Here is a 13193-nt window from a genome sequence, read left to right on the forward strand (position 1 = left end):
AGGAATAATAAAGACAGATTTCACTGGGATGTAGTGAGAATGAAAGGGAGGATTGCAAGACCATTATCTACCTAAAGCTCAATTCATGTCTACTGTGTGCTTCAAATCATTTTCCTCTGTAGCAGGGTGGGGAACCTCATGCCTGGGGGCCAGATGTGGCCCTCCGTGCCTCTCTATCTAGTCCTTGAGACTCTTCCCGGCCACAGCTCCTCTGCCAAGGCCATACCCCTCTGTAGCACTGCTTTGACCCTCCTTGAGTGTTTTTGTGTGGAGGGTGTATGTCCTTAGATTCTGATTACGCTTCCTGCTTGCCTGCATGGAGGATAGAGAAGAGTGGGTGGATGTGTGTAGAAACTAGTCTACTGTACAAAAGTAAAATTCATGTTGACGGCTCTTTCTGTTACCGTCCCCACTTTTGCTTGTGGCCTTGCCTCCCACCAGCATGTGATTCCCAGAAGGTTGCTTAGAAGGGAATGTAGCCCTTGGCCTGAGAAAGGTTCCTCACCCTCAATGTACAGACAGGGCTTGGACTCAGTACATGGCAGCCAGAATGCAGGGCCCTGCTTGGTACCATCTTTCTTAGGCTGTGCTTGTCCTCTCCTCCCATGAGAAGATTTCAGAGTGGAAGTGGAGCTGAGTTCCTATCCTACTGGGCACGATTCAGGATAGCTGCTATAGTACTTATCTCTCCCTTCAAGAAAAATAGGAGCACGGGAAGATGGTTTTAGTTTACGATAAGATTTAATTTAGGATAAGATTTTTGCTCTTTGTTACTGTCTCAATTGCTGTTGGATGTGTGTATATGTGGAAAGAGGGCTGAGTTTATATTCAGGCTTGGTTTGATGAAAGAGATCTAGGACCTCTTGTTTTGTTGGTTCATAGGGCAGGTTTGGGCTTTACTGTGACCTGCTGCCCAAGAGTTAATAAGTCTGCCTTGGCATCTTCTATAATGTTGTAAAAGACTTTGACTCCTTATCTAAAACTGTGTCATAGCCCCTTAACATGGTAACGTGTCTTGCCTAATCTGGGTGGGGGAGGGTTAGTGATTTTAAAAACAACTCTCTTGTCATCTGTATGATCATGATGTGCCCTACATAATGTTTTATCTTTAGAAGATTTTTGTTTAAGGTGCAAGTAATAGTCAAGAATATTCTACTTGAAGTTTATCCTGAATTATAGCACAGCTATAGGGTGTGCTAAAATATGTATGATTAGAGACATGCGTTTCTTTTTTCAACAGCCCATCGACAAGCAATAATATTCCATTAATGAGGGTTGTGCAATCAATCAAGCACACAAAGAGGAAGAGCAGTACAATGGTGAAGGAAGGATGGATGGTTCATTACACTAGCAGAGACAACCTGGTCAGTAATTTTACCTCTACTTTTCAGTGTGATATTTACTTTTAGTTATTTTAAGTCTGGTATGGGGAAACTGTGGCCTTCCAGATACTGTTGGGCTCCCAACTCCTTCAAAGCAAGCTAGCGTGACAAATAGCTGAGTTTATGGGAATTGTAGTCCAACATTTAGAGAACCACAAATTCCTCACCTATTTTTTGCTTTAAAAATTGCTTTAAAACTCCCAAGAAAGGAAATGATCTGTGCTGCTCTGTTTATGCAAGCAGGGCTTCTTCAGTACTAGGTATGGGAGGAGAAAGCACTCTCTGTACTGGCTGAGCTCTGTCTGCCATTGTAACCAACAGAAGCCTTGTTTGTATGTTGGGCTCAGGATCACAATGGTGTGGTAGGGTCTCCCTTATCCAAGACAAGTTTCCTGAGCCATCTCTGTTGCAGCCTCTGAGGAGCAGCTAGAAAATGGGGTCACAGTATTGTCCTCCCCCTTCCATTGTTTTCCTGCTCAGATGTCTTGAGTCTTAAAGTTACCCTCTTTGCCTGATGGGGACTTTCCCAAAGTGTTGGGACAGTGATACCTACTGCTGCTGCCCTGGGATAGGAGGTGGTCACAGAAAAAAGGGGGGGGGCACAGGAGGTACTGAGAAACATCTTGATCCTATGCATTGCTGTACAGGCTTGAGCTTTAGAGTAGGCACTGTTTGAAAAAGCATAGCTGATAGAACCTTTAAAGGTCATCATCAGTACAGGCCATTGAAATTGCTAACACGGATTCTGCTATAGGGTACCAATGTCTGTGTCTTAAAGAGAAACCGTCTCATATTTGTTGCAGAGAAAAAGACATTACTGGAGGCTGGATAGTAAATGTCTTACACTATTTCAGAACGAATCTGGGACAAAGTATTACAAGGTAAGTGATAATATAAATCTCATTTTTTTTTACTTATATCAGTTTCCATCTAAAGTGTTGTTCCCCTAATGTTAATCTGTAGTTGAAATCCTTCATTTACATCCTTTTCTCTGCACAATACTCTATTTGTGTATTAACTGTTGAAACCTAAATATCATAGGTATGTTAAGATTGAGATGTTCTTTTAATGAAGGTGCACCGTGTCTCTTGTGTACAGTTCTTTATCTGTTTATTTGTGTGTTACAGTGCCCAGCCATGCATGGATATTTTATGCCCCTTGAAACCAGACTAGTGAATGTTTGAGGGACTGGGGTAACAGAAGTAGAATACTTAGTGAAGAAAAGGATAGCATATATGGGAGGAGGCAAAGGATTGAGGGAGCCAAAAATTGATCCTGTCCTGTGACATAGCTGGGAATAAGCTTACAAAGCACCTGACAGGCTGTAAAACTGAAAATAAGCAATTATGTTTGCTTGCTGAGTGGATGGTGAAAGGTCTTATCACTTTGGATATGGTATGGTGATTCTGTAATGATGAACTGGGTCATTGGGCTGCTACAGAAAGATTGATTCTGTGGACAATGTAGCACCAGAGATGAAAGGCAATTCCAAACTGTATCGTGGGAGGAAAATGCCAGTTGGGTCCAGAGCAAAGACAAAACTTTATTAGCAGCCCTTCTTGACTGTAATATTTGTGCAATCCCAAGGAACCTAAAGAGGGGCTAAAGCCAAGGCCACTCAGTGCTATCAAAATATTTCTACTTGAGTTCAGTAGCATACATTTTGTTATTGTTGCATATGCCCTCCACTCTTAGTGTTTAACACCTTTTGTTTCCTTTAGGAGATTCCGCTTTCTGAAATTCTTCAGGTGACTCAGCCGCGGGACTTCTCAAACGTGGTGCAAGGCAGCAACCCACACTGCTTTGAAATAATCACTGACACTATGGTGTACTTTGTTGGCGAGAACAATGGCAGCAATCATCATAATCCTGTTTTGGCTGCTACTGGAGTGGGACTGGATGTAGCGCAGAGCTGGGAGAAAGCTATTCGTCAGGCTTTGATGCCAGTCACGCCTCAGGCTAGCATTTGCACTGCTACAGGACAAGGGAAAGATCACAGTAAGAGCACAGAAGCACTCTCTTCTTCCTAATGGAGATCTGTGAAGTAATGGGCCCTGGTTCAACAAAATATTTTATGGGTTACTTATGCCTGCAACATGTCATGGGGCTGGCTCTGTATTTGAATCAGACCTTCAACTGCTACATATTTAGCATTAGTTAGTACGTCAGTGCTGTGCCTCTCGGAGTTGATTCCTGTCTTGCTAATTCTATATATGTAACGATTAAGGGCCTGATATTAAAACTGAAACTGTGTGGAACACCATATGAGTAAACAATGCAACTCTTCCTAGCCCGGTGTTGAAAGCAGGCCTCATGCTGCTAGTGTAGTCTTTCCAAAAATTCTTTCCCTTCCTGTGTGAGTTGTAGTCATTGACTAAACTCATCTGAAGTCATGCCATTTATCTTCTAACTATAGAGCAAGCAGGACCCTGCTCGTAGAATGCTGATATGTAACACAGCTTCAGTGGAGGAACTGAGAAGTCAATTTGGCTTACAGAAAAAAACATGCAGAGAACCGTTGTCCTAGGAGCAGGAGGAGCTGTGTACTGATGGCAGGAAGAGAGAGGGTGGTGACATGGGTGTTGATGGTGAAGAGGAGGATTAGAATCCTGACAGAAAGATAAATGAGTAGGCACTGAGCTAAAGAAGGCATGACCTGAGGGGAGGACAGGTGGAATTACAACATGTGTGCTTCATAGCCAAGAACAGTGCATTTGTGTGGGGTGGGGGACAGGGAGGGTTAAATAGAAGGGTGGTGGGGTGAAACAGCTTGGACTGGATTTTTCGTGATTCTCCTTGTATTAAAAATAAGGCTGAGCCCTGGCACATTGCAGCTCTGAGCTAGAGGCAAAGAATGGAGAACTTGTGATGAAAAGCAGGACTGGGTTGTCTGACTGTTGAATTAAAGGAGATTCTGGCAACGTTTAGTGCCCCCAAAGACTGGTGTTTAGGTTCAGACCTATGTAACAGTCATGCAATACATTTTGTAAGCCTATTTGACTTGTACATAAGAAAAACGCATGTGCTTACAAATTCCTTAGTTCCTTCGAGGTGGAGACATAAGGAGAGCAAATTGAAGGAAGGAGGAACACGGGCAATGTTGATGGCCAGTGACAAAATAGAACTGAAGAAAAATATTCTGTGTTGTTGTGGTGGTAGAGCTCGGTACAAGGGAGATTTTGAAAGCTGTCTGTTAGGGGAACACAAAGAGGTGTTTGGAAATGTGATGCAGAGTGCCAAGGCTACATTTCACATATTAATTGGAATGTCAATAAATGTTTGGCTGCTAGGACATTGGTCTTTCATTGTAATACTGCTTCCACATTAAAAACATGTATATTTTCTCATTGCAGAAGAATTATCTGTCAGCATTTCTGTTTCGAATTGCCAGATCCAAGAAAATGTGGTGAGTCACAAAATGTAAATACTATTGTAGCTGGATTGTTATCAGTTGTCCCCCGATGGCTATTTTGTATCAAAATAATTGGAGATAAAGACAAATGAAAAGCTGAAGAACACATTGTTCCCATTAGGCAACAATGACTTGTTTGAAAAAAATCTATATATGGTAAAGTTTCTTAACCTTTTTAGTAGTAAGCAATGCAAAAAGAGAAGCCTTGTAAATGATACTTTTTAAGTTTCATCCCTTCCCCCACTTGATATGCAGGAATTGAACTAAATACAATAAAGATTACTGCCAAATTTTGAACCTATAATGTAAAGCCATTATCAGTTGTTGGATGAGAATTAAGGCTGCTGCTGCTGCTGCTGCTGCTGCTTCTTCTTCTTCTTCTTCTTCTTCTTCTTCTTCTTCTTCTTCTTCTTCTTCTTCTTCTTCTTCTTCTTCTTCTTTTAAAAATACTATTGTTGGGGGCTGCCTTTTTGGTAGTTATTTCCCAAAAGGAGGAATGACTTTGTTCCCCAAGCATGAAATGTGCATCCATGTTCTGATCTAAAACCATACTTCAATGCCTTCTTATAGTAGGTTATCTGGGGGGGGGGGGAGGGAAACCCCATAGTCTAGGAAAATAAATGCTGCAGTCCTTTCCCCAGTTACTTGAAAGCAAGCCTCAATGAATTTGACAGAACATCTAAATGAATATGTATAGGATTTGGAGTTTTGGTAGAACATTGGTAGGATAATTTAAATGTTTTGGGACACGGGTGGCGCTGTAGTCTAAACCACTGAGCCTCTTGGGCTTGCCGATTGGAAGGTCGGTGGTTCGAATCCCCACAATGGGGTGAGCTCCCATTGCTCTGTCCCAGCTCCTGCCAGCCTAGCAGTTTGAAAGCATGCCAGTGCAAGTAGATAAATAGGTACCGCTCCGGTGGGAAGATAAATGGCATTTCCATGCGCTCTGGCTTCCATCACGGTGTTCCGTTGCTCCAGAAGCGGTTTAGTCATGCTGGCCACATGACCCAGAAAGCTACCTGTGGATAAACGCCGCTTCCCTCAGCCTGAAGCGAGATGAGCACCACAGCCCCATAGTCACTTTTGACTGGAGTTAACTGTCCAGGGGTCATTTACTTTACCTTTACCTAACTGAAATGTTTTATTTTATTGGTAGTTTAGGTGATGTGTGATTTGTACTCTGCTTCCCTAGTCTTTTGTTTATTATATTAGTGATATGCCTGCCAGGTTTGTAGGATAGAAGACCTGTGTGTCTTGTTTCTGGGCATTCACATATGTTGCTTCAGTGCCTGTTAAGAGCTCTTTGGGAAATGTCTCTAGCTAGGCTAGAGTTTTAGTAGGTGTCCTGTCCCCACCTTTCATGTGCCCATATCAAAAGGGCATGGCTTCCACTTTTGTGCTCAGTTTTCTTTCTCCCTCATCTCAAGGTTGACTTTTGTTTGTGAGGCAGACAGGTTCTTCTAGTCAAGCACTGCTTAGTGTGAGGTCAGAATGCTCTCTGGAATGCGCCCAGAAATTCTGGAATGTTTTCCTGTGGATCACCTTAGAGCAGGTCTGGTGGTGGCTAAATGAGTTTCACCCTGTGCCAGTGACATAAATGAGGTAGTGATGCCAAATCTGGGGCCCAGCCCTACTCTTGCTCATATTACAAATATGTGTGACAATGTGCTTACTACAAGTACAGTTGTCAGGAATCCATCATTGGTTGCAGCTCCTCTTTTGCATATACAGATTACATCTACAATGTGGCAAATGTTCTTGACTGGCCATGCTAAAGAAATAAAGATCTTTGGTTCTGATGGGATTTTCATATAGACTGCCCTTAGTATATGAGCACACATTCATGCTGACAGAAAGGCTGGTTTGTATGCTTTATCATTACACAGCTGGAGACAAGTTTAAGGAATACAGATTGCACTGCAGTTTGTAAATTTGCAAATAAATTACAAATAAATTTGTAAATGTTATTTTTGTATGCTGTTCTCATCTCTGTCACACAAGTTACTATACATGGTAAACAATGCTAGCGTGAACAGGTTTTAACAGGTGGGAATGGACCTTTTTTACTCCCCTTTTTGGAGTAATTTTTAATTGGGTTATAAACAAAGACTTTCTTTCCCTTTTTGTGTCCATGAAGTGTAGCTCTTAAAGCTTCTGCCTCTGTCACTGAAGTAATTGAACATAATATTTACCTTCCCCTGCCTGCACCCTCTCTTCCCCTAGGATATCAGTTCCGTATACCAGATCTTTGCTGATGAGGTGCTTGGCTCTGGTCAGTTTGGTGTTGTGTATGGAGGTAAGTTTGACTAAACAATCACTGCAAGTTCAGACTTGTGATATTTGGCTTTGCTTCATGCTAGATCTTCTCTCAGTTTAGGAGAAAGTAATTCAGTGGTTCCAGTTCAAGAGACAGTTTCTGTCTCTTATGCAATTGCTTGCCTGGTTTACAACATTAATTCCCATTCAGTTGGTTCTTCTGTTACCTTGCAGAAGTTATGGAATGTTACTGTTGGGTTGCCTTTCTTTTTAATCTAGTGATAATAAGCCTATATTTTTTGTACCTTTTACTTACACTTAAATCTTTAAGGCAGGTACTCTTTCTGCTTGCTCCATGCAACTATCTTCCAGAGCAGTTATTGTACCCTGACTAATTACAGAATCACCAGTACTGAATAAAGAACTCCAGGTGAGGTCTAGCTAGGCCTCTAAAATAGTAGTAGTGTGGTGTCTTTGTAGCATTTCTTTAGCATTCTTTCTGCCCCTTATGTATATTTTGTGCATATCTTAAATAAACTGATCAGCTTTTCTCATTAATGTTATGAGTATCCAGGCTTTAGTATGTTTTGTTCCATATCAGCTGAAGTGCAATGTGATAGAAGCTAGGGTTGTCCTGTAGGTAGAATCTGGATTCTGATCTTCATCCTTTTATTAACTCACTCGGTAATTCTGGACCATTTTACTAACTCAACATAAATTCCTCATCTGTGGAAGATAAGTAGTAATTTTATTTTATAAGTGAGTGTGGCTAAAACTGTGAATATAAGCAAGTCTCTTTGCACATTCAAAGCTATAATGTTTGTAATACATGAAGAGTCCCTGAAGGAGCAAGTTTTGAAATTCTGATTTGTTTCAATCAAACTCTGTTGCCTCTCACTTCTGCACTTTGAGAGTGGAGCTAAACAATGATTTTGTTGAATTAGGCTCAATGCCCATATTAGTAAAGGTGTATCAAAAATATCCCCATGCAAATTAAGGACTGAGAAGAAGCCCACCCCACTAAAATGAAAGTGTTATTCTCTCCTTGGACATGCAGGGATTTTGGTCTTAAGGTGAGATTAGATCTTAACCACAGAGATCTAGACAGCAGAGCAATAATTGCCTTAAGCAGGGGAAAGCACTTTGATATGATGCAAGCTTCAGCACTTTGCATGCTTCATCTGAGATTGCGATTAGGGTTATACTACTTCCCATCCTTTTTCTCATGTGATAATCATGTAGACTTCACATTTGCATAGGAACCTGAATGCTTCAAGTCCAACAGATGCAGATGCCATATTCATGCAAACTGTACATTCTTAATATTGTGGTGTACAGATCATGTGGCCACAGCCCCTATGCAAGCATGAAATCTACCATGTGAATGTCAGGTGGGGATAAGAGGCAAGCTCTCTCTTCTCGTGGGTATTGGCTGAAAATCTGTAAATGACAGATATATTTCCCTCTCTGTTTTTCAGTGTAATATTTAAATATACATTTATCACAAATATCTACCTTCTGCGCAAAAAGTTTGTTTCTGACCTTGTTAGGTTGGAGATAATAAAGTGTGTACTCTGTGTGTGTTTATGTAGGAAAACATAGGAAGACTGGAAGGGATGTGGCAATTAAAGTCATTGATAAAATGCGATTCCCCACAAAACAGGAAAGTCAGCTGCGCAATGAAGTGGCCATTTTGCAGGTACAAAGATTATTTGAATCTGTTCTGTTACATCATAGGAATAAGTTTATTATTGTGAAATACTGTGAGTAGGTGAGCAATCAGAGGCTTGAATCTGCATGTTTCAGAGTTGTGAACATACAGCGTTTCTGTGTGATCATTGTTGACATAGCTGGGTACAATCTCTGCGTAGTCTTGCTTTTGTATATTTTAATATTCCTGCTATAGTAGTTTCTGAGCTGTACAGGAAAACTGTAAAAAGAGCCATAGCTTGTGTTTTGTCTCTACAAATATTGCTAGGGATTGCTTGAGTGCTTTCTAAACAATAAAGCATAGCCAGGACCTAGGCAGATATTTTCTGATTTTCATTACATAATGGTGGTACATTTTTCATGACAATATTAAATATGCTTCCTAGAATTTGCACCACCCTGGGATTGTAAATCTGGAATGTATGTTTGAAACTCCAGAAAGGGTTTTTGTTGTAATGGAAAAACTTCATGGAGATATGCTGGAGATGATTCTTTCCAGTGAGAAAAGCCGGCTTCCAGAAAGAATCACCAAATTCATGGTCACTCAGGTGAGTTTGCTCTCAATAATGGCTTGTACAGTTCTGTTGTCACACATTCAGGGCAGGTTACAATGATTTAAAATGAGACTGTTAAAACAATTTAAATCAAACCACAGGAAACTACTTTTTCATTACATTTCGGAAAAGTATTATATACAAAGTGACCTTAAGTAGGGATCTGGGTCTGGATCCCCTAATATTTATTAGCATATGTACCAGGCAGGAATCTTGGTAGACTGAGATTCCTTTTTATTTCTGCTCTCGAAGAAGCACCTTTCACAAACAAGCACAAAACAAGCAGTGACTCAGGGTTGTATTCAAGATAGTGCTACATTAAAGAGAGTTAGTGTTGAACTTACTCTGCTAACATGTCACTTGGGGGGGGGGAAATATTTCAAAATGAATAGCTTGTATGTGTATGCTAAAGTTGTAGAGGATGGAAAAATTAAAGGTAGTTTCACAACATGTCTGGTAGTGCAGCCTCTTACACAACAAGTGAACCTGTTGCTTTCGACTCCATGGCATGGTTCAGCTCCTGAACCCTCTGCCTTTAGAATCTCCTGCTGCCTGCCCCCTTCTTTGTGGTACCAGTAATGTTCTCTTCCCCAGTCGCTCCCTTTTATTTATTTTAAAAAAATATTTGTTGACCCTAAAGTAGCAGCAGCCCTGGCACCAAAGGTCCTCTTCAGAACCAGGCACTCTGGGTAATGTGACCAGGAAAATGTCTGTTCAGCTTCCATGGTTTGCCATGGCAGGGAGGTGGGAGACTTGTCAGTCCACCATGGATTGGAGTTGCGCTTGGCTTCTCAAGCAAAGCACTGCCTCCTAGGCTCAGTGGTGGGTGAGTGGGCAGCAGGCTGGGCTGGTGAGCTAGCACTGGTTTGTGGGCAGCATTGAGAAATAGACCTCCACTAGTGCAATGGTCTTTGCACTGGGAACCTAAGAAGCTGCCTTATACAGGAGCAAGACCATTGGTCCATCTAGCTCAGTACTGTGGACATTGATTGGCAGTGGCTCTGTAGGGTTTTAGGCAGAGTCTTTCCTAGTCATGCCTGGAAATGTTGGGGATTGAACCAGGGACCTTCTGCATGCAAGGCAGATGATCTGCCACTGAACTATGGCCCTTCCCCACTAACGATTTGACAGCTTTGGCTCCAACCTCAGACTCATGTGAAGGTGGGCCTTTTCTCCCCCTCCCTAGCCCTAACATCTTTCAGAAGAGGGGCTGAGGAGGACTTCTGGTGATCCTTAAACTGAAGGTAATTTCACCTGTCTTTTAGGCAATTCTTGGACACATAATATGTTGCATCTCTTTCTCTCTGATTTTGAAAATACTTTTTTCCTTTTATTTTCTCAGATACTTGTTGCTTTGAGGAATTTACACTTCAAGAATATAGTGCACTGTGATTTAAAACCTGAAAATGTACTATTAGCATCAGCAGAGCCATTTCCTCAGGTGGGAAAGAATGAAGTATTTTTTTTTAAATGGTTGTATATTCTGCAGGAGGAAATATAGGACAAAATGTTCATTAACTCTGTATTTTATGCCATTTGGGAACAAAGCACCATCTTTTGTACTTTGAATACATCTCATAAAACAATTCTCCGCACACCAGTGTTTGTAGGTCTCTGAGAGAATTTGTTACTAAGCCCGAAAGTTAGAACCATTCCATACGATTTACCAAGTGGCCTGGTTGGACACTTCAGGTATAGTGTGTCGTTTTTCTAATGAGCAATTCTTGCAAAATTGTATGTTGGCGCACAACTCCCTACCCCTGTCTGTTTTGTTTTAAAGAGTTGGCTATTACAGTTAATGAATTTTTGATACTGATGTTCAGTTCAAGGTAATTTAATCAAGGGATATTTGTTTTACAGGTGAAGCTGTGCGATTTTGGTTTTGCACGTATTATTGGTGAGAAGTCTTTCCGGAGGTCTGTAGTGGGAACTCCAGCTTATCTCGCCCCAGAGGTGCTTAGAAGTAAGGGCTACAATAGATCTCTGGATATGTGGTCAGTGGGAGTCATCATCTACGTGAGCCTTAGTGGTACATTTCCATTTAATGAGGATGAAGACATAAATGACCAGATTCAAAATGCAGCATTTATGTATCCACCAAATCCCTGGAAGGAAATATCTAGTGAAGGTAAATATACTCTAGAGGTTTTGGATATAATATCTTGGTTCATAATATTTTCCATGTTTCTATATTTTAGACTACAAGGCATGGCATTTAGTGTGAATGGGGCGAGGGAATTATAAGAGATTTAGGAGGAAACAAAGTGCTGTTATTCAGGAGTTATTGCAAAACGTTTTGCTGTAATAGAAAATATTCATTTATTGCACTTTTATTCCACCTTTCGTTCCAAGTAACTCAAGATAGTGTATAGGCACCTGCCTCTACCCTGTTTTTTATCCCTGCAACAACCTTGTAGGGTTTGTAGACTGACAGATAGCAAGGTCACCCAATGAGATTCAAGGCTGGAAAACAGATGTGAATCTGGGTCTTCCAGGTCCTGGTTGAACGCTATCCACTATACTGCAGATGGGTCTCCAGCACAGATGGATAAAAGGCTTTAACTTTTATGTTGGAAGCCTTCTGCCTCATGTTATAGGGCCTGGTTTGGAGGGTTGTAAGGTTAAAATCCTGGCCCTGTCAGGCATTATATTTAGGGCTTTCCCAATGCCTGCTGTAGAAAGGAAAAGAGCCACCAATTATCATAATGGACTCTGGGAACCCTATGTGAAAACATGCCTGTAGATTGGTGTTTTTCAGTTGGTGTAATGTGTTATTCTGCAATGCACTTCTTGGTACACAGCCCTTTCCAAAGTTGTCTTGCTTCCTCCCATGCCTGTAATCGGCATTTCCCAGAAAAAAGAACTTTACTTGTGCTTAAAGCTTGCTAATGTCATGTTTAGTTTTCAGCATTGGTGTGTAGGTATTTAGGTCTGTTGCATACCTTTTGTAGCAAACGTACACTTTGAAAAACTGTTTCAATAGTAGGTATCAATTTGTCCTGAAAGCATCCAAACTTAGCATCCTATGCATGTTACTCAGAAGTAAATGCTGCTCTGTTCAAAAGTAAAAAGGTAAAGGTAAAGGTACCCCTGCCCATATGGGCCAGTCTTGACAGACTCTAGGGTTGTGCGGCCATCCCACTCAAGAGGCCGGGGGCCAGCACTGTCCGGAGACACTTCCGGGTCACGTGGCCAGCGTGACAAGCTGCATCTGGCAAGCCAGCGCAGCACACGGAAACGCCGTTTACCTTCCCGCTATAAAGCGGTCCCTATTTATCTACTTGCACCCGGGGGTGCTTTCGAACTGCTAGGTTGGCAGGAGCTGGGACCGAGCAACGGGAGCGCACCCTGCCGCGGGGATTCGAATCGCCGATCTTCTGATCTGCAAGTCCTAGGCGCTGAGGCTTTTACCCACAGCGCCACCCGCGTCCCTCAAAAGTACTTACTCCCAATTTAGATGTGTGTAATCTTTCAGCATTATGGTACAATTCAAATTCTCTAAAACAAATAGAAGTCTTATGTTGACTTCAGATGAATTCCACCCACATGACACAAACTGTTGGTGTAGTACTGTTTACACAAACCCACAAACTTTCCTTTGTCTCTTAATTACTATTTTTTCCTTCAGAATTATTGTTGTGGGTGACAGGAAAGACAAAATACTTATTTTGAATACTTTTTTCTCTTCCTTGCTCCTCCAGCTATCGATTTAATAAACAACTTGCTTCAAGTGAAGATGAGAAAACGTTACAGTGTTGACAAATCACTTAGTCACCCGTGGTTACAGGTATAGCTAATGCATACCAGCTTTATTGTGTTATATGTTACCCAGTTCAATTACATGAATCATAATCTGACTCAAGTAGTTGACAGGTCTTA

The 13193-nt window shown here is 41.5% G+C and overlaps 1 protein-coding gene across 4 annotated transcripts in view; it reads left to right on the forward strand.

Annotated features, from left to right (window-relative positions):
• PRKD3 (protein kinase D3) overlaps positions 1 to 13193 on the forward strand; it is a 51265-nt gene that overhangs the window by 31796 nt on the left and 6276 nt on the right. For all 4 annotated transcript variants that reach the window (XR_014524488.1, XM_083496824.1, XM_083496823.1 and 1 more), the window contains exons 9-18: positions 1241 to 1364; positions 2186 to 2263; positions 3104 to 3380; positions 4736 to 4788; positions 7018 to 7090; positions 8643 to 8749; positions 9147 to 9308; positions 10657 to 10755; positions 11175 to 11442; positions 13016 to 13101. Coding sequence is in view for 3 of the 4 variants with exons in the window: in XM_083496824.1 (XP_083352950.1) it covers positions 1241 to 1364; positions 2186 to 2263; positions 3104 to 3380; positions 4736 to 4788; positions 7018 to 7090; positions 8643 to 8749; positions 9147 to 9308; positions 10657 to 10755; positions 11175 to 11442; positions 13016 to 13101 (1327 nt within the window). In the remaining variant the exon portion in view is untranslated. The remainder of the gene's footprint in view (positions 1 to 1240; positions 1365 to 2185; positions 2264 to 3103; positions 3381 to 4735; positions 4789 to 7017; positions 7091 to 8642; positions 8750 to 9146; positions 9309 to 10656; positions 10756 to 11174; positions 11443 to 13015; positions 13102 to 13193) is intronic.

Source organism: Podarcis liolepis (genome assembly GCF_965112155.1).
Source record: "Podarcis liolepis genome assembly, chromosome: 3".
Taxonomy (NCBI): domain Eukaryota; kingdom Metazoa; phylum Chordata; class Lepidosauria; order Squamata; family Lacertidae; genus Podarcis; species Podarcis liolepis.